Below are 27,205 nucleotides of genomic sequence, written 5' to 3' on the forward strand. Positions count from 1 at the left end.
TATCTTAACTTGTGTGTGTGTGTGTGTGTGTGTTTTTTCTTCCCTTCCAGGTTGGTCCTAGAATTCAGTCTCCTCTCTTATGCTTTTGGCAAATTACCTCATGTAGTTTTGATTTGGTTGTACATGTTCCTAGCTACATTGATCATTCCGTATGTTCTACTTGAACGCTGGGCCAAGGGATATACCGAGAGCTCCCGTCCATTTTTCCGTTCTTTCTGCTATGGGATGCTTTTCATGTTTTTCCAGATTTTAGTTTTGGGATGTGGATCAACTTATACTGTATTGGCCTATACATTGCCACCAGCTTCCCGATTTATTGTCATTCTTGAACAGGTATGTATCCTAGAATTGTCTAAGCAAATTACATTTCTTTTCTTTAACAACAAAAAATGAGCAGGCTGTCTTTTGGTTTGGGAGTTAATCCTATTCATGAATTTAAACTGCATGCTGATAGTTTTCTTTTTATGGTGGGATCTCAGAAGTCAGGAGTAAGTTCCTAGAAGTTATGAGACATTTTTATTACTACTTTGTTTTCGTGTGCGTGCGTGTGTGCGTGTGGTGTGTGTGTGGTGTGTGTGTTTTAATGAGGATAAACACATTTTAAAGCAATAAAACCCCCTAATATTTTAGGGTTTTTTGTTTTTAAATTTTTTTCAAACCCTTGCCTTCTATCTTAAAATTTATACTAAATATAAATTTCAAGGCAGAAGAGTGATAAGGGTTTGGCAATTGGGATTAAGTGACTTGCCTAAGGTTACACAGCTAGGGAGTGTCTAAGGCCAGATTTGAACCCAATTTCTCCCAACTTTAGACCTGGATTGCTATCCATTGAGCCACCTAGCTATTTTAAGTTTGCTTGTTTTTTTTTTTTTTTAATCCTTGCCTTCTGTCTTAGAATCAATACTCTGTATGGGTTCCAAGGCAGAAGAGTGGAAAGGACTAGGAAATGGGGTAATTAAGGGTCTTGCCTGAGGTTACACAGCTAAGAAATGTCTTAAGGCCAATTCAGGTTTATTTTTAAAACTATACTTTTGATGTTTATTTCATCCCTCAGTCATTAATTTGATTATATATTATTCGACATTTTCTAGCTTTCATTAAATGTCTCTAAATTATAAAGATTCATGAGTTTTAAGCTCTTTTTTTTGTCCAGTAAAGATTTTTAGTTATAAAGTAATGATTAGTTTGACAGTAAGATATATGAAAACTGAATAATGAGGATGTCCTCCTAAAGTCATCTCATGTGAAAAAACATTTGAAATGGCTCGTTTTGTTGTTGACTTAGCTAATGGAACCAATCTTTTTAATAACTGAGATGGTTTCTTAATTCAGTACTGGTCATGGCAGTGTAATTGGAGTAGGTATAATAATGAAAAATGCCTTAAAATTACTAGTATTCATCTTTAGTTGACTTTTTTGTTTTGTTTCATCTTTTAGTGTTACCTTTAGAATAAATCTGGGACAGATATTTGCAGAATGAATCAGAGGCATAAGAGAATTTCTTTGATGTTAGATTGTCATAATGGTGTTGGGAGTTAAAAGAACAGTAAAAGATCTTTAAATATTTTCCTTAATAGGTACGGTTCATTATGAAAGCTCATTCATTTATTCGGGAGAATGTTCCTCGGGTTTTGGCTGCTGCTAAGGAAAAATCACGTAAGTAATCCTACTACATATAGGTTTGAAAAGGGAACCTTTTTTGCACCCTACTAGTATACACATTGCATTAAATAACAGCTTATTTTTAATCTTTTTAATTTTAAAGTAGTTGTCTTTGCAGGGATTCTAGATTTACTTATTTTTGGTGTCTTAACTGGATTCTTTAACCTGAAATGGATAGAATACTATTTATATTCTAAATTCCCAGTCTTCTATTCAACCTCATATACAGATTGAGCTACATAAAGAGATGGTCATGGGCTTGATTTTGCCTATAATTTTTCTGCCTGTTTCATAAATGCCAAGGTTTCTTAATATTTAACATTTTAGCTTTATGACTTTCTATTCCAACTCTATTCTCTGTCCTCTGAGCCCTTTCTGCTCATCATTCTCCCAGGCTGTCACCCCTGTACTGGCTACACTTTTTCCCCTTTCCACTCTGAGTGAGCCATTTCAACTGCATACTTTCCTCAATTCTCATCCTTTGCCCCTTTGTCCAGTCACTGGTAATACCATGCCAAATTGCAAACCTCTTGCTTTCTTCCTTCTTATAGACTTGTTACTCAACAGAGCTTGAGAAGTGTGTTCAATGGATTTGCTATGCATTTGTTACCTAATTTTAGCTGCACCCTCATTCTTATGGGGCAGTTCTATTCTTCTGTAACTGCTTCTAGGCATAATGACTGCTGTTCTTGCACACCCTTTCATTTATCTTCAGGTTTCTTCCCACCTTTGCCAGCTTTATCTGATGCTTCATGGAAAAAATGGAGCTATCCGTCTCTAGTGCCCTTAATATCCCATATTCTCTATTCTTGATCTCATCTTTTTCTGTCTTCTCTAGCAAATTGTCTCTACAGTGTAATCAGTTTCTTCCCGATTGCCTGCCACATTGCATTATATAATAAATGGGTGTTGCCTTGACTGTTGACTAAAATTTATTCACAGCTCTTCTGTCCTGGAAAAGCCCTTCCTTGATCTTAGAATCCTTGTTAGATACCATTCTTTATCTCTCCTTTCATTTCCTTTAAAAGCTACCTACACTTGATGCTTTTCCATCTTGGAATCAATACTGTGTATTGGTTCCAAGACAGAAGAGTGCTAAGGGCTAGGCAATGGGGGTCAAGTGACTTGCCCAGGGTCACACAGCTAGGAAGTGTCTTGAGATTAGATTTGAATCCAGGAAGACCTCAAGTCTCTAGGCCTGGCTTTCAATCCACTGAGCCACCCAGCTGCCCCCTCTCTCTTTAGTTTTAATGACATTCTTCTTTTGCTCATTCTCTTACCAATGTTTCTCGATCCTTTTCTCATGCTCCAGAATGGTAAGTGTTCCCTTAAGTTCTGTTCTGGGCCTTTTATTTTTGGGGGGGTTGAGGAGGGGCAATTGTCATTATATACATAATTCTCAAATCTCTATATATCTTTTTAGCTTTAGTCTTTTTTTTTTCTGAGCCCGTTTCTCCTCTTTAATTTCCTATTAGACATTTAAATCTGATATCCTATAGGTGTCTTTTATTTAGTCTGACCATAACAGAACTTGATAATAATCTCCAAAAGACCTTCCTGTCTTCTGAACTTCTGTTACTGTTGGGCATCACCATTTCCCAGGCTTCCATGTTCACAGCTTAAGCATTCTCTTCACTTTCCTCCCACATAAGCCCCTCAGTTATCAAATATTGCCATTTCTATCCTCCCAGCATCTCTTCTATTTATTCCACATTATTCTCTAGTCACATAGGTACCACCTTCTCACTTAGGCAAATTGCAAAAACCTTTATATATATGTATGTGTGTGTATATGTATATACATACATAAATATATATGTGTATATGTATTTCTTGATGTCTTTTGTTTTTTACATAACTATAGTTTCCTCTAGTATCCCTCCATATCCAGAGAACCATCCCATATAACAAAGTCTTTTTTTTTTTACCTTTACCTTATGTCTTAGAACCAATACTGTGTATTTGCCCAGGGTCACTTGGGCAAATAAGTGCTTGCCCAGGGTCACCCAGCTGGTAAGTGTTTGAGGCTAGATTTGAACCCAGGACCTTCTGTCTCTGGGCCTGGCTCTCAATCTACTGAGTCCCCCCAGCTGCCCCCAACAAAGTTTTTTAAGGAAAAATAAAGAAAAGGGGGGAAGGGGCAATCAATATAACTGATGAACACATTGAAAAGTATGCAATGGTTACCTCTTGTGGACTGTCACCTCTTCAGAGTGGTAGATTGGGCATACTTCTCACATCTCTTCTTTCACTTCATGCTTATTCTTTATAATTTTGCAACATCCATTTTTTAATTTTTAGTTCTTTTTACATTGTTATCATTGTATATAATTGTTTTCTTGGCATCTGCTTACTTCACTGTGCATCTGTTCATGAATATCTTTCCATGCTTCTTTCCATTCGTTATTTCTTACAACTCAGTTATACTCTATTGCTATCAAAAAAGTATACTCCTATAATATTTTTTGGCATTTATAGGGACTTTGTTCTTATCAGTGGCCTCCATGGATATATAAGCTCAGTAGTAAATTGTTTTCCAAAATGATTGTCTGATTCACTGTTCTACCAACAGTGCACTAGTTGTTCTCATAACCCCTCCCGTTGTCTTATGTGACATCTTTTGTCACTTTTTCCCTAATTTAATGATAATTGAACATATTATTTATGTCATCAAAACCTGAAAGTTGTTTTGACTTGCTTTTCTTTTATTGGTGAATTGATTATTTCATGTGGTTATTGTTAGTTTGCAGTTCTTCTTTTGAGAACTGTTTGTTCATATCCTTTGACATATATGCATTGGGAGATGGCTTTTAAGATGACCTTTTAATTCCTCCTGCTTCAAATGACTATTATACTAAATTTATCCTCTGCACAACTGACAAAAGTGATTTTCCTGAGGTGTAATTCTGACAATATCAATGCCCCTACTCATCCCTTCTTTGAGTGATTCTTCCATGGCTCCCTGTTTTTTCTAGGACAGAATAAAATGTCTTCTCACATTAATTGAGTTCTCTCACACCTTACTTTTCCCTCCTATACTAATTGGCACAGTGATATTGGCCCTACTTGCTGTTTCTTGTTCATGCCATTCTCATTTCCCATTTTCCTGCTTTTGTACCAACTTTTCTCTATGCTAAGAAGTTCTTCCTCCTCACCTATGCTTCTTGACATCCCACATTCTTTTAGTCAACTTAATTTCTATCTTCTGCAGGAGGACTTCTTAGTTCCCTCCAGCCATCTCTTCCTCCAAGGCTCCTTTCCATGAATTTTGTATATATCTGTAGTAACATTTCTCACTCATTGGCATGAAAACTCCTTGAGAACTAGGCCTCTCGATTTTGTGTTTTTGCCTTTTTTTGGGTCCTGGTAATTTTACTGTGGCTCTTAACACACGTAATTCTTTAACAAATGCTTGTTGAATGATTATTCGAGCCATCCTTTTCAATGTTTACTAGCATTTATAGTTATCATTGTTGCATTTTAATTATTTTTCAAATAGGTATCTTTCATGTTTGAAAATTTTTTTTAATGTAAGTTTAGTTTTACATAAAATCAACCACCAATCAAAGACATGTGATCTCTGTAGGATACCTTTTAAATATATATTATGGTAAAGTGGGGGGTGGGATAGAGTTGGAGATAGGAAGTGATCCTGTTATAGGCCCCAAATGAATAGCATCAGCTTGTACCCTGAGAACTCCCAGGGCTCAGAGGACTTTGATCTTTATAGAATAAATAGGCAAGATTCAGGAAAACAGAGGGAAGGAATGAAGGTGGAAAGGAAGGTTGGCCAGAGGAAAAGATCATCATTTCCCCATCTCTTTTTATTAGGCAGAATCTAGCGCTTTGATATTTAATACATTTTTTACTTTTTCAGGCACTGTTCCAGTACCCCAAGTCAGCCAGTACTTGTACTTTTTGTTTGCACCTACTCTTATCTATAGAGACAATTATCCCAGGTAATGGAATGAACAGTGTGAATGGGGATCCTAGGATACCTTGAAACATTGATTGTTCATCAGCAGTTCTTTTGCACTAAGTTAGAAACCTTGGAGGCAAAGTGGTTATCTGGGAAGCACCCAAGTCCTAGCTGTTGGGAGAATAAAAACCTTTTATTAGCCAAAATATTTGGGATGGAGTATTTTGGATAACTAGACAATGTGATCTATTAAGACTTTACTAGAAAACCTCTTTTGTTTTAATTTTCTGAAAATGTTTCTGGTTTATTGATATTTTTTATTATAATTACTGATAGTGAATATATTGAGTTTTTATTTGAATTAGAATACTTTGTTGCCCCAGTGTTTTGAACTTTTGTCTTTAAACGGTACAGAACATATTGTATCAGTCATTAACTTTATGAGCATGTGATGTAATAATGGAACATTATTATTATAAACATTCTTTACTGGCTTCCTTACTATTCCTTGCACATGATACTCTTTGAGCATTTTCACTGGCTGCCTTTCCTGGCTGGCACACTGTGTCTCCATGTCCACTTCCTGCCTTCCAGTCTGATCTGAAGTCCCACCTCTACAAGAAGCCTTTCCCAGTCCTCTTTTATCTTACTTAGTGCCTTCCCTCTGAGATACAACCAATTGACCTTGGATACAGATTTTGTGTGTACATGGTGGTTTGTAGATTATTTCTCCTATTAAACTGAACTCCTTGAGCGGAGACTGTATTTTGCCTTTCTATCTGCAGCACTTAGTAGTGCCTGGCCCATAGTAGGCACTTGATAATCTACTAGTTCACCGACTGACCCTAGTGCTCCCAGCTCTGCTGGGGGCACCATCCCAATGGAAACTTAAGTACTTTAAATGGGTTTGCCTGTAGTTTGTGTTTTTGTGGAATGAATTCAAACATTAGGTTAGATAGGTCTGTTTATGTCCTATTCTCTGACATATTCCTGAAAGATCCAGTTAGAGGATCTAGGTTCAAATTTTGCCTCTGACATTGACTATCTTGTCAAGTCCCTCATCTACAAAATGAGGGTTTGGGGCTAGATGATCTCTCTTGTGGTCCCTTCCAATTCTAAATCTGTGACCGAAGTTTCTTTTTAAAGGACAAAAATCTAAACTTTTGTGTGTGTATAAGTAAATTTACACAGAAAATAAATTTCAGTTAATTGACAATTCTTTTAGTCCCAATTAATTGAGGTTTTACTTTGAGAATATATTCAAATTCTTAATTTTTCTTCATGGTACCTTTTCTGCCCTGCCTTGCCTGACTTCTTTTAGCTTGGGCACCTGAATAGCTACCTGAAGTGCATAATATGACACAATTCACTAAGCAGTGGAACCTGATCTAAGTTCAAAAACTATATTTACAACATGCTATTAAGTGGGCAGCCACGTGGATAGAGCGCTGCTTCTGGAGTCAGAAAGACCTGCCTGTTCAAATCCAGCCTCAGATACTTGGTACCTTTGTGACCCTGGACAGGTCACTTAACATTGTTAACCTATTTCCTCATCTGTAAAATGAGCTGGAGAATGAAATGGCAAACCATTTCTGTATCTTTTTTTTTTTCAGTTGCACATAACTGATAAAAAGACTGAACAACACTAAAGTTTAGTGGGAAAGCCAGGGCTTACTCTCATAATGGAGATGCTTTGTAAGCATTGTATATAAGTATATACGTGAAGCACTAGTTAGGGAGAACTAACAAGACTTGTCTTTTAGAATTGATTATATAATATTCTCTCCAAAATAAGTATGCTAAGTTAAGCTTACTTCAATTTAGTGATAAAACTTATTTGTGTCAAAGAAGATATGTAGTCATGTTTAATGATTGTGTGCACAAGTTCAAAAAACCAGATTCTAACTCTAGGATAATTCTCCTTTTTTAGGAATTCCACTATCAGATGGAGTTATGTAGCTACCCGGTTTGCACAGGTAAGCAAAAAGAGTCAGTCAGCTAATAAATACCAAGTTTGATTGGTGGTGGGTCGGAGTGAATTATTTACTTGTTTTTGGAAATGCTGAGGCATTAACCCAATTTATATGAATTAGATTGAAGTAGGACAGTTTCAGTTAGAAGGGGAAATAGTAGTTTAGCTATTCCTAAGATAATTCTTTTGTAAATTAAAGTATGTTGAGTAAATTTTCTATCTAGGCTGCAATTTTATCTTTTGTTCATTGATGACATGGAATAGTACTGGACTTGGGAGTTAGAACGAGTTCTCAAATATAAGCTGTGTGACCCTGGCTGGACAAGGCACCTAACCCCTCTTGAAATTGGAATAGCAATACCACATTCATGGGGTAATTTTGAAGAGTCCAGTGAGATGCTGTAAATGCAGGACTTTGTAAACCTCGAGTTACACATTGTAAATTTAGGACTTTGTAAACCTTGAGGTAACATATACATGTTAAAATTAGTATAATTATCATTCTAAAATAAGAAACATTCATCCAGAAGAACTCCATCTTTGCTACTTAATCCACATCAGATTTTCAGTTGATTATCAGAGAGTGTTCACCTACACATTCATCATCACCTCTTACTGAACTGTTAAAATGTCTCCCAGCTGGCTTTTCTGTATTCATTCTCTTCCACTCTCCACTCTGTTTATGTAGCTGCTAAATTCATCTTCCCAGTGCAAAGGCTGACTATATGGCTCTCTTGCTCAAAAAATCTTTCAGTACTTTCCTATTACTAACAATATCAAATCAATATTCATTAGGCTTGCATTTGAGACTTGTTACTCTCTGCTTCTAACCCACCTTTTCAACTTTATTTTGTCCTTTATTGCTTCCTATATGCTACATTCCAGCCACATTGGATGACTAACTCTTTCCCTGATGTGGTCCAGCCCTCTCCTACCACTATGACTTACCCAAGCCATTGTCCAGCCTGGAACGTACTGCCTTCATTTCTGTATTGTTGAGAGCCTTCTGAGTCTTCAGGATCTGCTGTGGGTGCTAACTTCCATGAATTTTCCTTTGGTTTCTTTCTTCCCCCAATGTAACTAAGTGCTTTTCTATCACTAGATTTTCTTTTATACCTTTGTTTTCTTCTTTATAATTCTATCTTGTAGTTCCTAATCTGTGTGTGCTATGTTTTACACATGGGTGGGGTGTGGGGACTCTCTCTCTCTCTCTCTCTCTCTCTCTCTCTCTCTCTCTCTCTCTCTCTCTCTCTCTCTCTCTCTCTCTCTCCCCCATCATGTAATTTTTTCATTTTTTGTACCACTAGTGCTTTGCATAGTACCTTGCTTATAATTGATGTTTAAATCAGTTGAATTAAGACAAATATTATTGCATATTAGTGTATTTTATCTGGTACAAAAAGCAGGTGACAAAATAATCTTTTACAATGTTGTTTAGGGAAAGAGTTGGAAAAGAACTGTGGCAAAAATGGCCACAGGATCAAGGAGGTAAATTTTAGAGGGTGGTGGTGATATTTGGTTGTAATTTAAAGGAAATCTACTGCTTACTTATGATCAGACATGACCCTGCCATAACACCCTTTATTTTGTTGGCATCATATGTTTTCAGAGGAAACATGTTGGTAGAGTGGATATAAAGCTGCTTTCAAAGCCTGGAAGACCTTGATATAAATCTAGTTTCAGACACAAATTTTGTGAAATCCTGGGCAAATCACTTCCCATCTTAGTTAACATATGAAGCTATTATTTGCAGAAAAGGTACTGACTTGCTTTGGGTAGGAGGAATTTCCCTTACCAAGAAATCATAGGTCCAGACTCTATGTGCTAATAATAACTAGATTCATTTCCCTCCCTTCCCTCCTTCCAAGGTGGGGGATAAGGGAAAGAAAAGGTAAAAAAGCTCATTGTTGTTTTGTTCTAGGTTTTTGGTTGCTTGTTTTATACATATTACATCTTTGAAAGACTCTGTGTTCCCTTGTTTCGGAATATCAAACAAGAGCCCTTCAGTTTGCGGGTTTTGGTTCTGTGCATATTCAACTCCATTTTGCCAGGTAAGAAGAGCCATGTTTCAAGGCCGTGAGCTGTATTGTGAAATTGCTACTGAAGGCCATTTGGGCATAGTGTAATCTTCACTTGACCAAGGTGAACATGGGGGAGAAACTTTTCCCCTCATGTTTTTTGTACAAAAATCAGTGAACATTTAAGATAGCCAAAGCCTTGGATGACCATTTTCAAATGATTTTCTTAAAAAGATGAACAAACTTACAGTGGTAGTCTCAAAAGAATATTGTGCATTGTACTTCTGCATAGATTTGTTTGCCTAATTAGGGTAACAAAATATAGGATGTTGGTTTCAATATAATAAGCAGAGTAGATTTATGCCTCATGTTAACGAGGCTATAATCGACAATCTGAGGGACTCATTTTTTCAGTGATGACGCTTATGTCATATTAGAAATAGATATATAAAATCCATCATTGATGTGCCTGCTTGTTGTTTGAGGATATGTTGTCATAAAATCTTAAGTGCTGAGAGAGGAACCTTAGAAAACAGCTTATCCAATTTCCTACCAACTGCTGACACTACCACTTCAACATGCTTGATAGTTGGCTCTTTGTCCTCTTGAAGAAAGAGCTTACTACCTTTTCAGACAGCTCATTCCATTTTAAAAAGCACAATTGTTGGGAAGTTCTTTATGTCAGGTCAGGATCTGCCTCCTTATAACTCCTCTCTGATCCTAGATGTTCCTAGATTCTAGAAGATAGACAAATTAAGTGTGTAACTCACATGATAGCCTTTCGAATGTTTAACTACTAACTTATTCTTTATTTTTCGTCAAGTCAAAACACTTTCAGTTCTCATTAAGTCACCTCATGTGCTCCTCCATCATACTCTTCATTGTTTTCTAGTTGTATTCTCTTGGGTTGCTTTTTTTTTTACCTAGAGCTGAACACATATATTTTATTGAACACAAATATTACATGAATACAATAATATTTTATTCTCCTTATGAACAAAATTAAGAGAAATATGGGCTGGAATTAGTGATGAGATAGTGTTAGAGTCCTTTCTGAAGTCAGTGTAAATTTTGTCTTGGGCAAAGATGTAGCAATCTTTTCAAGAAGGGAAATGAAATATCTAAATATCCTGTCATACTTTAGGGAATTAACTTCAAGATAATTTATCTGTAGTTTCTGAAATCTATGGTTTTTTGTTGTTTTTTTTTATTTTAATTTATCAAAAAACCCTTATCTTCCATCTTGGAATAAATATTATGTATTGGTTCCAAGGTAAAAGAGTGGTGAAGGCTAGGAAATAGGGGTTAAATGATTTGGTCAGGGTCATAGAATTAGGAATTGTCTGAGGCCCGATTTGAACCCAGGACCTCCCATTTCTGGGCCTAACTCAGTCTGAGCTACCTAGTTGTCCCCAAATCTTAAAAAAAAAATGGGAACATTAATTCATGTTCAGTTTTCCATAATTTTCCATAATTTCTCAGAGATAACCAACAATGGGTATTATTCTTCTGGGATAAGAAATTTGAATTCATTTTAATTGATTTCTTTCTCCCTCCTTCCCTCCCTCTCCTTCTGTCTCTTAGAATCAATATCTCACAATGGTCTTAGGTGACTTGCCATAGGTCACACAGCTGGGAAGAATTTAAGGCCATATTTGAACCCAGGACCTCCCATTATCTATTGAGCCCCTTGCAGTCTTGGCTTTCTTTTTTTCAATTGCTTTACTTGTCTTGCAAATTTTCATGTTAATAAGTATCTCATCCTGATAGTGATGATCAGCAACAGTCGAGTTATTCTGCCTTCTTTCTTATTTCTTTGTCATCATCTCTTTTTTATTCTTGCACTGAATATAGAGTTTTAAGAGTTCTTTTTGTTATCCTTAGTATTTCTGACAGCTTCAGTTTATTATCTCTCCTGTGTTATTTGTACATTCTTTGATTTTTGTCCTTGTTAAGGTTATTCTTCCCTCTTTTATGCATATTGGCTTCTAATCTGAGCTCCTTGGTGAGCTCTCTCTGTATAGCCATATTTCTTTGGTTGTTTCTTCCCTGTCTTCTTCATCATAATCACAAATCAGAAGGTGATTTCCAGAAAATCAATTGGCCAGGTCATACATTTCAATGTGAGAATGAGATAGTACTTTACCATTTATAAGGAATTTTTTGTTGTTGTTCTTTTTTACCTACTTAAAAAAAATTTTTTTAATTAAGAAGATTTTCCCATGATTACATGATTCATGTTCTTTCCCTCCCCTTCTTCCACTCCCCCTCCCACAGCCAATGAGCAATTCCACTGGGTTTTACGTGTCAAATCTTGACAATGCAACAAAGATTAATAGTGTTCTAAATCTAGCTGGGTTAGACTTGGGAGTCACTAGAGCTAATGCAATGCACAAATGATAGTGTGACCACATAGCTCAAAAAGCCAGTTTTTGGACAATTAACAAATAGAATGGCTTTCTTGCAAGTCCTGAGGACAGTTGGATGAAGATAAAAGAGAGATATCCATTCTGGGATTTTTAAGCATAAAATTTTTACTAAGCAAATGCTAATGTTATTACATTATAAAGTGTTAGCTCTCAAGAAGGAATCTGACATTTTATCTAATTTTTTCAGGTGTGCTGATGTTATTTCTGTCCTTTTTTGCGATATTGCACTGTTGGTTTAATGCTTTTGCGGAGATGTTACGCTTTGGGGACAGGATGTTCTATAGGGTAAGAGATTTGATAGAAGCAGATAATTTCTCATTTTCTTTTTATTATTTGTGTTATGCTCTCATTGCTAACTTTGTATGTCATGAAGATCTGCAAGCTTATGTAAATTATCTAATAGGGAAATTGAGAACAAACATTCTTTTATACAATATTGTCAGCAGTAAAGTGGAACTTTAAAAAATAGCTTTAGCTCTATCTAGCATTTTCCATTTTCCTTCTTCCTTTCTAGTGCCTTTTAGTCCTGAGTTTTATAATTATAAAGTTTCTTAGTACCTTTTGTGGAACTGGACTGCTAATTAAAACAGGATAAACTTGCTTCATATATGGCATTATGAGATTTTATGAATGATTATTCATAATTTTTCCATTGCTGGGGTCCTTAAAATGATTTTAGAAAATTTCTGAAATGAAATGTTTTCAGGGATGTAACAAGGGGGTCTTTATTTTGCTTTCAAATTTTATTTAAAATAATTCTTATGTGTGAAATGTCTAGCCTTAATCTGACACCTTAGTCTTTATTTTTTCTAACCCCATCTCCTTTTAAGGGAGACAGTTCTTTAAGGCCCTGTTCCTTATATCCAAAGAAGATTTTTCTTGCATATTTAACTACTATTAATTTTTCTTGCATATTAATAGATTTATATTTCGTGTACCCAGTAGACTTTAATAATTAAGGAAGAGAAGCATAGACAATGGTTATGGAGTGAGAAGGCAATTTTCATGTCTAGCTTCTGGTTTATTCTCAACCTCCAGTCACCAATCCTTTATGCAACTTTGTAATTTTAGTCTCATATCTTTAGAATTATTTTGTCACATTCTCGGGGAAGTGATATCTTTGTCCTGTAGAGAAAACAATAGACCAGAATAGTTCTTTATTGTTAGAACTTGATGGAAGTACATTTGTCATCTTCTTACTGAATAGTGGTTTTATTATAGGTAGTTCTAGGAATTTTTTGCCTCTTTGAATATTTTCAATTATGCTTTTGATTTTTTGGGGGGTGGGGATCAGTATAGCATAGATTAGCCAATAATTGATGACCTTGGCTTTTGAGAGGTTGCGGGGAACGATCCATTTTGCATAGCCCATGACATATGGATAAGTTTCAGTTAGGTGGCTCAGTGGATAGAGCATACCAGGCCTGGAATCAGGAAGACTTGTCTTTCTTAGTTCAAATCTTGCTTCAGACACTTCCTAGTTGTGTGACTCTGGGTAAGTCACTCCGTTTGCCTCAGTTTCTTCATCTGTAATATGATCTGGAAAAAGAAATGGCAAACTACTCCAGTATGTCTGCCGAAAAAACTTCAAATGGGATCAGAGTTGGAATAACAACATTGTTTTTTCCCCTTAACTGTATACTCTCTTTAAAAAAAATTTTTTTTCCTAAAGGATTGGTGGAACTCAACATCATATGCCAACTATTATAGAACATGGAATGTGGTGGTTCATGACTGGCTCTATTATTATGCATACAAAGACTTCCTATGGGTGAGTTACATGTTTTATTTCATGTGATCTCCTTTAAAAATTAGGATTCTTGTTTTCTCAAAAACTGTTAGGGGAGCAAAAGTAGTACTAGGTATCTTGTGCACTAAGGAAGAGACTGTATTCCATTTTAACTTCTCACATTGTCATTTACTCTGTCTTTCCCTGTCTCTCTGAATCTGCCCTTCTCTCCTTTCTGGTTCCCCACCAACTTTTGTTTGTTTGGTTTTTTTCATATCATTTTTTTAAACCATTACCTTGTGTCTTAGAATCAATACTGTGTATTGGCTCCAAGGCAGAAGAGTGGTAAGGGCTAGGCAATGGGGGTCAAGTGACTTGCCCAGGATCACACAGCTAGGAAGTGTCTGAGGCCAGATTTGAACCTAGGACCTCCTGTCTCTAGGTCTGGTTCTCAATCCATTGAGCCACCTAGCTGTCCCCTGCATTGCTTCTAGTAGCAAAGTTAATTATATTTGGTTATCCCACAGTGTTAATTGTGTACAGTGTTCTCCTGGTTCTGCTTCTTTCACCCTATCATTTCATGGACGTCCTCCCAGTTCTTATAGAAGTCCATTGATTCATCATTCCTTTCAGCACCATAATATTTCATTGCCATCATAAACCACAATTTGTTCAGCCATTCCCCAATTGAGGGACACCCCTTTATTTGACAATTTTTTGCCACCATAAAAAGGACAGCCATCAATATTTATGTACAGAGATATTTTCCATTTAAAAAAAAAATCTCTTTGGGATAAACATCTAGTGTCCCCACCCACTTCCGTCTAATCCCCATCATCTCACTACATTTTGTCCGCACGCGCACACACTGTAATGTGTTCCCTAAGAGCAGAAACTTTCTTTAATCTTTTTTTTTATCTCCAATAATACCTAGTACAGAGCTGCATGACATGTATGAAGTTTGTATTACTCAGCATTTAACTGATTCATTGAAACAATTCAGTGATTTTGGCTTATGAGATGGATGGACTCAGGGCAGTATCCCTAGAAGTTTACTATTCCCTAGTTGATACTTTAGTTTCTACCTGCCTTATTTATGTCATAAAATAGTTGTTTTAACAAGAATGTATCCACTAATCAGTAGTGCTAGAAATATATTCAACTTGATTAAAGTAGATATGCTCCTAGAAAGTTGTGAATTAAGTTTCTGTAACATTCCAGTTTCAGATATGTGTTATTTTCTGATTTCTCAAATGGCTATATCATCTAAGACTTTCCAAGTTCCTATGCTTGTAGCCTCTCCACTTATGAGGGTATTATATAGTGTATATAATCTTAATCATGTTCTTTTGGCACACTTCTTTCTTCCCCTTTTCCTTGTCTTTCTCTTTCTATTCCTCCTTTCCAGACCCTTGTTTATGGGATCATACTTAATTCTTTTAGAGTAATCCTTTATCTCCATTCATATTATGAACTTTCAACTATAATGGAAAGATATTCCTGGCTCTTTAAATAGAAAGACTCAAATCCCTTTTAAACATAAAACCAAGAATCTCTTTGAATGTCTTTGAATGCTATATGTCTGACATAACTTTTAAATTTCATTCTCCTCCCCACCCCCCAAGTTTTTTAGCAGGAGGTTCAAAACAGCTGCCATGATGTCTGTCTTTGCAGTGTCTGCCATAGTGCATGAGTATGCCCTGGCCCTGTGCTTCAGCTTTTTCTATCCAGTCCTCTTTGTACTCTTCATGTTCTTTGGAAGTAAGTATTTCTAAAAGAGACAAAGGTGTGTTGCTGAAAGAGGCATTGGCAGTAATGGAATCGATAGGTGAAGTTCAGTTGGGTGACTAGGTGATCTTGGGGCTCTTGTCCATTATTAATAGCCCCTTTACTGTATTGATGCTATTAAGACCATTCCTGAACTGTTTATAATCATTACTAAATAGATGGATTAGTTGTAGTGCTTCATTTTATTCATTGGTCTCTTGACTAAACTAATAAAAGTACAGTAGCAAATACCCAGTTGATACTTTTTGGGTTTTAAGGAATTATGATAACTGTCTTAGGTAACCTCAACTGTAATATTTTTGTCTTCTTTGCTTCTATCTTCCAGTGATTTTCAATTTCATTGCCAATGATAATCGAAAACGACCTATTTGGAACATCATGATGTGGACATCTCTCTTCTTGGGGCATGGAATCCTAGTGTGCTTATATTCTCATGAGTGGTATGCACGTCAGCAGTGCCCTTTAAAAAATGTAAGTAATCCAAGGGGACACTAAGTACCTGATCTCAAAATTGACAAATTAAAAAAAAAAACTGATACTAGAAAAAGAACAGAGAAGTACAGGAATAGAACAAAGTGGATTAGAGAATCCAGAAATAGAATTCAGAATTAGTACTAGATAAACCCACACTTACACCCACCAGGGAAATAGAATTTCTATTTAGTTGAAATTGCTTTGGAAAGTTGAATAGCTGAATATCAAAAACAAAACTAAAAACAAAGAAACAGATTCATGATATTTGCTACATAGTACATGCTTACTTTATAGCAATCTAATTCTTTAAAAAATGGAAAATGATTTGTCTTAGTTATGAAGGAGGTTATTTTTATCAGTCAAGTAGAAGAAAGAGATCTGTGTCAGTGGCATTGACTTAACAAAGAAAAAATATCGTATCAAACATACACAAGAGTATATATGTTCAGATTTGCTAATTAAAAAATGCATTTTATTGATATCTGTTGTCTTTATGACTTACTTTTCCCTCAGAGAACCTCTCTCCAGAGAGCTATTCCTTCTAATAAATCTTTAAAAAAAAAATTTTTTTTAAGAGACAAAGAAATTCAACAAAGACAACAGCCACACTCACCCAGTGCACCCCCAACATCATTCTGGACTTGTATATTCTTCCCTAACTTTTCATAGGGTTACATAAAGGAAGGAGAGGAGCTTCCAACATATATTCACATCTTTGGGACCAAGCTGGTTCTTTCTAATTTTTTCATGTTCAGTTTTGATTTTTTGGTGGTAGTGAGTCTCTCCACTTATATTGTTGTAGTCATTTTACATTTTTTCTTTTTCTTTCTCAATTTCATACCCCAGAGACATAAAAAACTTAACATGTTAAAAATAAAACTGCATTATTTTTCCTTTTTCCAGGAATCCTGCAACCTTCCCTTTTTTTGTAAGAGTATCATTACCCAGTCAACCGTTTTCAGGCTCCGAGTCATTCTTGATTCATCCTTCTTCCTCATCTCTCATGAAATCAGTTGCTAAGTCTTGTCATTTCTGCCTCCATAATAAACGTCTCCCCCATCTCTTACTCCCCTTCTCTAACCTTATTCAGGCCTTCAGGAGTTTTTAACTATACTACTGCAGTAGCATCCTTGCTTGTTGAATTCCCTTCTTCCACTCTCTTCCCTGTAGAATGACATTACAGAATGACATTAAAAAAAAAAAATCTGACTTCTTAAACCCTATTCTTTTGGGCTCTGTTGCCTTTAAGATAAAATACAAAATCTTTTACTTGGCACTTAAAACTCTTCCCCCAAAAAATGATTCCAATTTTTTTCTCTGTAAAACATTTATTATTTTTTAAAATTTATCCTATTCCTCCCCCCATTATACATAAAAATACTGCAACATTTTAAGAGAATTTCAAGTCTTTTGAATCCTCTCCCTCTCTGACCCAACACCTTGAAGGGTGGCTTCTCCCCCTCGCCCCCGGCCACGGATAAGTAATCATTTAGCCTTTGTTTGAAGGTTTTTGGTAAGGGAGAAACCAGAACCTTATTAGGCAAACCATCTCACTTTTGGATAGCTCTAATTGGATTCTTTTCCCTTTACATTAAACCTAAATCTCCATGAAACTTCCCTGGTTTCTTCCTCTTAGTTGACTCACATTGAACTTGTAATTGATAAGTGTGCTATTTTGTCAAATGAAATCTTATATGCAAAGCATTTGTTAGCTTACTACCATTAATATTTTATCTTAAAAAATGTACAATCGCTTGACTCAAGGTCCAACACAGATATAACAGCTGCTTCTTAGATGGTAACAGATTTATTTAATTTCATCTCCTTTTACATATAAAAACAGTTTCCAATATTTAAAAAAGAATTTGGAATCTTGAATTCTCACCCTACTTCCCCATCTAGGTTGAGATGGTAAGAAATCTGATATAGATTTTTAATTTTTCGATATTAATCCTTTTGTGGAAGGAAATTCAAACAAAAAAGAAAATGAAAAAAAAACCTTGCTTTGATCTAGATTCAAATTCCATAAGTTTTTCCTCTGGAAGAACATTATATTTTTTTAACATGAGTCCTTAGGGATTGCTTTGGATTATTGTGTAACAAATTGTTGGTGACTGCTTTGTGGGGCTAGTCATTTAACTAGTGATAAATTAAGGCCACGTTTTCTTTCTCTCTAAGAATTGCATAGAAGACTTTTCCCATTCCTTATCTAAAATCTGGGTAACCAGTGCCTACAGCTTTGCCTTTGTCCACCAGTCTATTAACGAGTTATTAAAAAGAAAAGCAAGATTAATATGGCATGATCTGTTCTTGATAAAGCCCTGGATAGTCACCTCCTCTGTTTGCTGGTGTCCTCCCACCATTCCTTGAATAAATCAGTCAAGAATTCTGCCTTCAATTGAAGTCACACCCTTTAATATAATCATCTCTGTTTGGATGCAATTCATCTGGCCTGATGACCTGAACTCTAATCATTAAAAGCAGCTAAGCATTGGACTACCTAATGTCTTGAGTATTAACTTGTATTATGTCCTTTTTTATTCTTTGTTGTACATTATCATTGTCTTGGCCACTATTTCTTTGATCCTCTTTTTCCTCATTTTAGCCTTAAGAAAAACAAAATCTTTTTTATTTCCTTAATTTTCCTCTTCAACCTTGGCTCATCTGAATTTCAGTCCTCCTAATCCACTTGAACTGTTATCCTTCTATATTCTTTCTTTGACTTATCTTGCAACAATATTTTTTAAATTTTAGTTGGTTGAGGTCCCTGTGTGTCCTCTTCATTCCTTCCAGAATTCCTTCATTAGAACTATTTCTTTTGTCTTTTTCTTTCTTTCTTGAGAACTTTATTTAGATCACTGGATTCCAGTTGTTCTTTCCCTGAAGCCTTTCTCAACTATTTTAATAAAATTCTAGGATAAGAGGTGATACATGAGGGATAGCCATAATATAGTAGAGAGCTGGTTTTGGGTACAGAAGACCTGGGTTTATGTCCTGACTGATATGTACTAGCTATGGGATCCTGGCCAGGTTATATAAACCTTTTGCTGTTCTAGGTAACTCTTCAGAGAAAGTGGAGAAACTTCTGATAGGCCTGTATGGAGATATCGATCAGAAAGGCTTTGTTTCTTTTTTTAAACTTTTAAATTTTGTTCTACCTTGTTAAGATTTTCTGTTTACTTGTCTATGTTTACAGTTATCAAACTTTATATCTTAATTGAAGAAACATAATCTACCTGTAGAATAAAATAAGTTTACCTGCTTTGTGGATATCTTTGGCCTTTTCTAATGCCTTTATCAGGAGCTAGATTTATAATGAATAGATCTTAAAAAAAAAAAACACCCTTACCTTTCATCTTAGAATCAACACTGTGTATAGGTTCAAAGGCAGAAGAGCAGTAAGGGCTAGTAGGCAAAGCAGCTAGGAATTATCTGGGGCTAGATTTGAACCCAAGACCCAGTCTCTGGGCCTGGCTGTAAATCCACTGAGCCACCTAGCTTCCCCCTAAATATATATCTTCTTGTCAGTTTTGATTGGAATTCGAGAGAGAGGGTACTCAGTGTGGGTCTATCACTTTGTATTATCTTCATTTCTTCATGCCTTCATTAACTGAGGTAATAAAGGTGACTGTCCTTCAATATGTAAAATGCCTAGTAAGGTATAACTAGGAATTGAATGAACCTGCTGTGGATCATTTAAATCATATAATTTATTTGATTTTTAAAATTTGGGTTAAATCAGTGATTCATTATCATTTTGCCTAAAAACTACCAGAAATCCTATTGGGTATTTTAGAAATGTGTAATGTAGAGATCTGCCCTCTCATCCCTCACTTGCATACTAACCCTCCTATCTTTTTTTTTTTTTTGCAGTCCACATTTCTAGACTACATAAGACCACGCTCTTGGACATGTCACTATGTGTTTTGAAAACCTGAAGTTTTTTTTCCTTGATTGAATGTATGTGCCACCTGATTCTGGAGAAGCAGCTTTTTACTTAGAAATAAAAAGCTATGCCGCGTTGAGTACAATTGGGTTGCTGCAAGGGACTCCGTCCAAAAGGTGCCTGTGCCATGCCAGTCACCTAAAGCCAAGATAATGAGTGAAGTCCAGCAGCCTCTTGTTAAGCAGGAATTTTCCTCTCTTTGGAGAGTAATCTCTAAGGTACAGACAGATTTTTGACCGAGTCAGTTCTACACAAAGCTTAAGGGTTATGTTCATTCGTTATTTATCTCTCTGTACTCATTTATTAAACACTTGGGTATGTTTTTTAGTGACTGAAGTAGCCAAAACACATGTGAAAAGGTCATGCTTTGAATATCTGTTGTTCGCAACTTATTTCTCCGAACATTGTTGTTATGTGTGTTGATTAAAAATGTATTTGAAAGAGAACAGTGTTAATGTGGAATACTATATTTTTAAAAGCCTATGTCACTGATTTTTAGAAAGGTGATTCTTAATACTTTTTTGTATTGTTTTTATTCCAAAAGAAACTTAAGAATCCACTTAATTGAGTTAAAAAATGTTTTGAATTCAAGCTACCATTTTCATATTGGTTCTCTATTTCCTAATAGAGGCCATGTGACTTATGTGAAACAAGTAAACCTTTGTATTGTAAATCTTAGGTAGGCTCACATTCCTAAAATTTGTATCTCTTCCTGAGCATGCCCAGAAGTGGGGAGAGAAAACAGAAAAGCAACAGTGATTTTGCTTTTCTCATAGTCCTCCTTAACCATTTGTTTCCTTGTTTTAGAGACCAAATAAACATTGGAATTTAACTGGAAATAATACATAGATTTTTAGAGATTAAAATTAGCGTCTGTTTTTTAAAATCCAGGTTAGTTTGGTGTTATTTCGAATTATCTTCTGCCATAACTATTGTTCTCCAAGATTGAATCATCTTAAAATATGATGCAGACTAAATTCTGTAAATAGATCATGAGCCGGGTCAGTTTCCTCCCTAGTAAGTTGAGTGATTAACTCAGAAGCCGGCTCCTGCATGGTTTTCGTCATGACTTTTCAGTGATAGATGTTATTCCATGTCATATTTTGTTTCTTCCATAATGTCTTTTAATGGTCTGCCAGAGGGAAAGTTTGAATTTTGCTATTATTGTAAATGTGACTGTTTGGTTTTAAAATATTAGAATTCGACCATCAAGTTCAGCCTCTGACTCAGGTTTATAGATATGTGAAGAATTTGGAGATTCTCTTCACCAAAGCAGTAGGAAGTTTCAGAGGAGTCTCCTGAAGTCATGCAGCTAGACTACGAGATTTGAACCCAGATCTTTGTGATAAGAAAGTTCTGCATTCTTGGTATAGCACCACTTCTGTGATCCAAAGAATAACACTGCATTTCCAACAAGTAATAGTACATTTATTTGGGTGTTTTTCTGTTTTTCTCTATTGTCAACTGAGTAAAAACTATATACTTAATTGTGGTGTATGGTCATTGCTCAAAAAAATATTTAAATTCCTCTTTTGAAAATTGCCTTTGGAGGTACTTTTCAAGCATCTTGGGAAAATCAGTCTTATTATTTTATAATCATATCTAATTTTGACTCACAACATAGTAATCAGGTTTATCAACTACCTTATTTACCAACCTTAATTCCAAATGCCTTCTGAAAATCAAATATGTCTTTTCATAAGACCAAAGTTGTTACCATTGACAATCCTCAAAAGACTGTTTCCCACATTGAAATGAGCCTCTGGCCTCCCTTAATGATTACTTTGAAAAGAGTTTTCTGAAACAATACAGGGTGGAATGTCTCTTTTTTTAAAAAAAATTTTTAAACCCTTACACTACAATATGGTGTATGGGTTCAAAGGCAGGCAGTGGGGGTCAAGTGACTTGCCCAGGGTCACACAGCTGGAAATTATCTGAGGCCACATTTGAACCTAGGACTTCCTGTCTCTAGGTGTGGCTCTCAATCCACCGAGCTACCCAGATGCCCCCATCTCTCTTTATTTTAAAGTCCTGGACGAAACGAAACTCTGGTTGGAGGGTAAATAGAGCAAGTTCTTTTAACTATGTCAACTCATTCACCCGGAGCTTTTGGTTAGCATTTACATGCTTTAATTTACAGTTTTTAATTCAATATCTAATTCTAATCTCATGGAGATGTAGAGATTAATTATGTCAATATCACTGAATGCCTGGCCATTAAAAAAATTTTTTTTTTTTGCTCAGATTAATTCCATTCTAACTGTAAAGTAGCAATTGTCTGGGATCTAAATAATTCGAAACCCTTTCAGGCAGAACCCTCTAGTTTGAAGGTGCTCTTGCTTCCCGTGTGCAAGTTTGGCATGTCAACAAAAGCTTTATGTTTCGATGTGGGTGCATTCGGAGTCACAAAAATCATTTCAACTTTTATTTTCCCTTGAGAGTGAATATGAAGGTAACTTTCTACTATTGTGTTATTTCATGACTTGAATTTTTCCATAGGTGATATAGCATAGCTACTGTTGCTCAGTATGATTTTAGAAAATCTTGATCATTATAAATGTCCTCTCTGGAAAAGAAAATAGCTTGACTTTGTCCTTGGAGAGAAATGTAATCTCTAGATCTGTGAGGACTTTCTGGCAGAAAAATGATAAAACATTATAGGAAATCCATTTAATGTAGAATAAGGCTTGTATTGCATAATTATGCTTAATCGGAGATTTAGAATTGACCTCTTAAGCATCTCTCCTCTTCCTACAGAAAATAGCAAAAACAAGTTAAATGTAAAGTGGGCCTTTGGACCATCACATTTAATCCCATTTCCTCCTCTTTAGGTTCTTTTAAAAATTCTTTTTTCTTCTATTTGAAAGAAAATGGATCCTGTGTGTTTCTTAGAATCAAATAGTTTCCCTTGAGGCAGAATTTATTCCAGCAATTACTTTCAGCAGTATTGTCTACATAGCATGCATATACCCTACTCCAGACGTGTCTCTGTAGGCACAGGCATCTCTCCAGGTTACAGAACAGTTGTTAGTCTGTAAGCCAATACAACGAATGAAATCAGTTCTAGACGCCCCCCCCCCCCCCTCCATTAAGCATTTATTCCTTACTGTGTGATAAACTGTGATAAGCAATGGGAAGACAACAAGGTAAAAGCAGCCCCTGCCCTCGAGGAGCTTGCTATTATTTAGTGATTTAGGGGGATTTGGAAACCAAAGTGCACACTTAGAGTACAAGGAGTGCCGCGTTAATTGAATCAAGTTGGATCTCTCTATTGGAGGTAGTATTATTGCTAATAGATTCCCACTGTTGATAAAAGTGTATTTGTAACTTCTTCCTTGTTCTAAGACGGGCTCCGTATATTCTTATACAATGGAGATTCAGATATTTTTGGCCCTCTAGGGAAAATCAGCATTGTCTTCCTTTGTGACACTGCATTTCAAACTTCCTCACACGTTATGATAGTGAGGAGAGTTAGTGCTGTAGCCACTAAATTAAAGTCACTGGGATATAAATCACGAACTACTAGGAACATTTGTAGGGCAGATTGAAGGCGAGGAGAGAAATTTGTTGTATCAAGTCTTAGAGGTCACCAAAGCAGAAGAGTGGTTGAGGCTAGGTACTTGATATTAAGTGACTGGAAGTCTCCGAGGTCAGATTTGAACCCAGGACCTCCCTTTTCTAGGCCTGGCTCTCTCTCCGCCAAGCCACCTAACTCCCTCTGTATATATTTTACTAGATCTTTAGGAAGCAGCATTTTTTGTGGGAAAAGAAGGTTAATTCTAGAAATAGGAATAAAGACTTTTCCATGATAGCCATACCTGCGTGTTTTTTCACATGATTCAGAAGAGTTGCTGAAGGTACTTCTTCCCAAAAGCATCTTTCGTAATTTCTCTGTTTTCCTCACACTTTTCTCCATTGAATGATCACTGACTTGCCTTTCTGCTTTGGTAGAACTCAGGAGCAGGGTTCAGTGTGTTTCCCCTTGCACTTAGAGCTGCCCCGGGTCTCAGTAAAGGACCCTCGCCTTTTATTTAACAGCTGCTTGTTGGTGGTCTCTGATGTTCTTTTTCATTTTTCTCAAGTGGTGGGTGGGTGTGTTTTTGTCGTCTGTCTTGTTTTAAATACATTTGTCACGTGAGAACATTGGCCCCCCCAACGAATGCTGACGTTTTAGCAGTAATACAGTGTAGAGTTGAAGCTTAGAGCAGTTGTGCCAAGGAACAAGCTGGTTGTCCCCCAGTGGGGATCCTACTTACTGCATGAGCCGGAGCAGCAGCTTCCCTTGGGTGGACCATTCAAGCATTGTACATTATCCATAATATTATTCCAAGGAAAACTGAAGGTATACTTCAAAGCTGAAGTTATTTTTACATATTATCAGAGTTGATCCTTTTTCATCTGATTTTTCTGGGTTCCTGGTTGTTTTTTCCCCTTGAATCTTTGTCTAGTCACTGGTACTACAATTTGTTGAGTATGCATTGTACTCAGATTGACTTTTTAAACAAACGATGTCTTTTTAAAACGTTGAAATATTTGGGAAATGGAGAAATACTGCTCACATGAAGAATATAATAAATATATTTGGAAAAATACCAGCTTTTGTGTTGTTATTTAAAATATAACTGAGTTCGGTGAAATTCTCTTAATTTTTTTCTTAATGAAAAGAAATCAGTGCTTCATTGCAGAAGAGGCAGGAACCACATATAAATTCCTTATACATTTTGTTTGTACTTCCTTTGGTGTTTTAGATAGGATTAGTTTCAAAAATGAAATAAGTTAGAGAAAAATAGTAATTTTGATGTATGTGTGTGCATACACATTTATATAATGTTAATGAGATTCTGTTTCTCCTTTTTCTATACTCAACATGTATCTTTTTTATTAAAATACATAAATAATGAGTAAGAGTGACTTGGAATAAGATTTAAAGGAAAATGAACCACTTAGGGATTCAGTGGGCCCCTTGTGACAAATTAGAATGGTTATTAGTTGCTATTTAGTTTAAAACACTGAATTTCTCTTGGAACTAATATATGTTGAAGTTTTTACAGCATTTGCTATAGAGCGTTTTTATTGTCACAATAATCCTATACTATCAATTTAGCAATCTTCCCTTCCTCCCTCCCTCTCTTCCTTCCTTTCTTCTTTCTTCCCTTCCTCCCTCCCTCTCTTCCTTCCTTTCTTCTTTCTTTCCTTCCTCCATTTCTTCCTCCCTCTCTCCCTTATCATCTGTCTTGGAATCACTACTCTGTATTGGTTCCAAGGCAGAAGAGGGGTAAAAAGCTAGACATTAGGAGTCAAGTGAGTTGCTCAGGATCTTACAGCTAGGAAACAATCTTTCCTTGGTAACATGCCATACCACCTTTACCACTGAATTTTCCCATCATTAACAAAAGAAGATTAGCAAGTTGAATGTGCACTTTAAGAAACTTAGGAAATCAAGGTATTGATGAACCAAAGAGAAAAAAGAAAGAAAACTGGTATGATTTTTAAAATAGAAATAAAAACCAAGAGCTTGGTGAGGGGTGACAATGTGTAAACATATCTGAGAAAACAAGCAGAGAGCAAATATAAATCACTTAACCAAAGAAAAGAAAGATTATAGAGCTAGAGGAAATAGCACAAATGATTGTGGCAGCTGCCAGATGTTTGCTAGGGCCCCAGATATAGAGCCAGGGTTTGTTTCTTCATCCATAAAATGGGAATAATAGCAGCACCTACCTCCTAGGATTGAAAGAATCAAACGAGATGGATATTTGTAATGTTTGGCAAGTGCTTGGCATTTTATAGGTGTTAAATAATGCTATTATTAGCCAGTTGGGAATACTGTAGCTTTCTAGGAAGACTCCCATATGTGCCAGAGACACTACTGAGATCATTGGGCTGTATCCAAAACAGCATTACTTGATTGGAAATCTGGATAATGGATGCCTTGCCAATGAATACAACGGCTCATAACCTTTCTGTAGATGTGAGTGTAGCATTCGAGGCAGATGACCCCAACACCAGAAAGAGACTCCAATATTAAAGGTATAGGGCAGGGGATGGGCCAGGCTGGCTGGAGTAGAGAAGTTAAGAGAGAAGGCTGGAAGGGTTACAGCAGCCAAGTGTAGAGGGCCTTATTTTTAGGATGGGAAGATTAAATGTGCATCAGTGGTCAACAAGGAGCTTAAGTAGAGGAGAGGCAGGGATGGATCCAGGTTCAAGGATTCTTTTGGCAGTTGGAATGGTAGATTAGATTAGGTAGAAGGAAGCCTGGGAAGGGCCAACCCTACTGGAGTGATTCAGATGGACAGTAAGTGTGAGATAGTGGACAGAGACCTGACTGGGTCCTGTAAGAGAGAAGTTAGGAAAGGAGAGAAAAAATCAGATCCAACAGTGCAAAGAACAGCCCAAGCACAGGAAGGGCAAGGAAGACTCAAAATTCTAGAAAGAAGAATTGAGAGAATTCAAAACTGTCAGCTTGCTTCTAGTCAGCTCTCTCCTGGAGTGGACGGTCTGAGAGGAGGACCTCTGAGACGGAGGATCCCTCTGGATACTGACTACCTTCCAGTGAACCCCTAAATCTTTCTGGTTCCAGCTGCAGACAAAAGTAGACGGGGACTTTATAGGAAGCCATCTACTGAGATCTCTCACCAAATTGTCCTGAACTTCATCTCAAAGCCAGATTAGTTTAGGAGGAAGGACAAACCCAACAACTGACCAAAAGGAGGGTCAGGCAGACAGCCTGAATCCCTCAGGATTTTGAGGTGGGGAGGTCAGTTGCTAATCTGCAGGGATTCCTATCTCCCACTTTCCTCACCCTCACTCTCCCTACCCTGTTTTCTCAAGAATAGTGTCACCATTTAGATCAGGTCTGCTTACTTGCTGATATCAAAAGAGACTAAAGATTTGGGGAGAATTGTGCCATTCCCCAAAAGGGAGAACTAGTTTCAAGATCAGGGCTGAGGAGTGAACTAAGTCTCAAAGGGAAAGGTGGCAGTTGGGATTTTGGGAGGATCCAGAGCAGGAAATTTAGTTGCCTCTCGACAAAATCTAAGATCAAGAAGGGAGGCAGTGGGTGACTTCTCTAAGACTTTCTCTTTCCAGTGTGTGTGTGTGTGTGTGTGTGTGTGTGAGAGAGAGAGAGAGAGAGAGAGAGAGAGAGAGTGACCTTCTGGGAGGGGAATAAGCAATTACTAAGCACCTACCCAGTGTCAAGCCTTACCTGAGAGTTCTATATATATTACTGAAATCTGATCTAGATGGATAATTTAGAAATGGGATAA

General features: G+C 36.5%; 1 protein-coding gene across 1 annotated transcript in view; it reads left to right on the plus strand.

Moving 5' to 3' along the window:
- SOAT1 (sterol O-acyltransferase 1) overlaps positions 1 to 24,527 on the plus strand; it is a 77,694-nt gene extending 53,167 nt beyond the window's left edge. The window contains exons 7-16 of the mRNA XM_007480882.3: positions 51 to 333; positions 1,578 to 1,656; positions 5,540 to 5,621; positions 7,512 to 7,557; positions 9,475 to 9,604; positions 12,188 to 12,285; positions 13,673 to 13,771; positions 15,355 to 15,490; positions 15,843 to 15,988; positions 19,865 to 24,527. Coding sequence (XP_007480944.1) covers positions 51 to 333; positions 1,578 to 1,656; positions 5,540 to 5,621; positions 7,512 to 7,557; positions 9,475 to 9,604; positions 12,188 to 12,285; positions 13,673 to 13,771; positions 15,355 to 15,490; positions 15,843 to 15,988; positions 19,865 to 19,921 — 1,156 coding nt within the window. The 3' untranslated portion in view covers positions 19,922 to 24,527. The remainder of the gene's footprint in view (positions 1 to 50; positions 334 to 1,577; positions 1,657 to 5,539; positions 5,622 to 7,511; positions 7,558 to 9,474; positions 9,605 to 12,187; positions 12,286 to 13,672; positions 13,772 to 15,354; positions 15,491 to 15,842; positions 15,989 to 19,864) is intronic.
- Positions 24,528 to 27,205: the final 2,678 nt, after the last annotated feature.

This window comes from Monodelphis domestica, chromosome 2 (genome assembly GCF_027887165.1).
Source record: "Monodelphis domestica isolate mMonDom1 chromosome 2, mMonDom1.pri, whole genome shotgun sequence".
NCBI lineage: Eukaryota > Metazoa > Chordata > Mammalia > Didelphimorphia > Didelphidae > Monodelphis > Monodelphis domestica.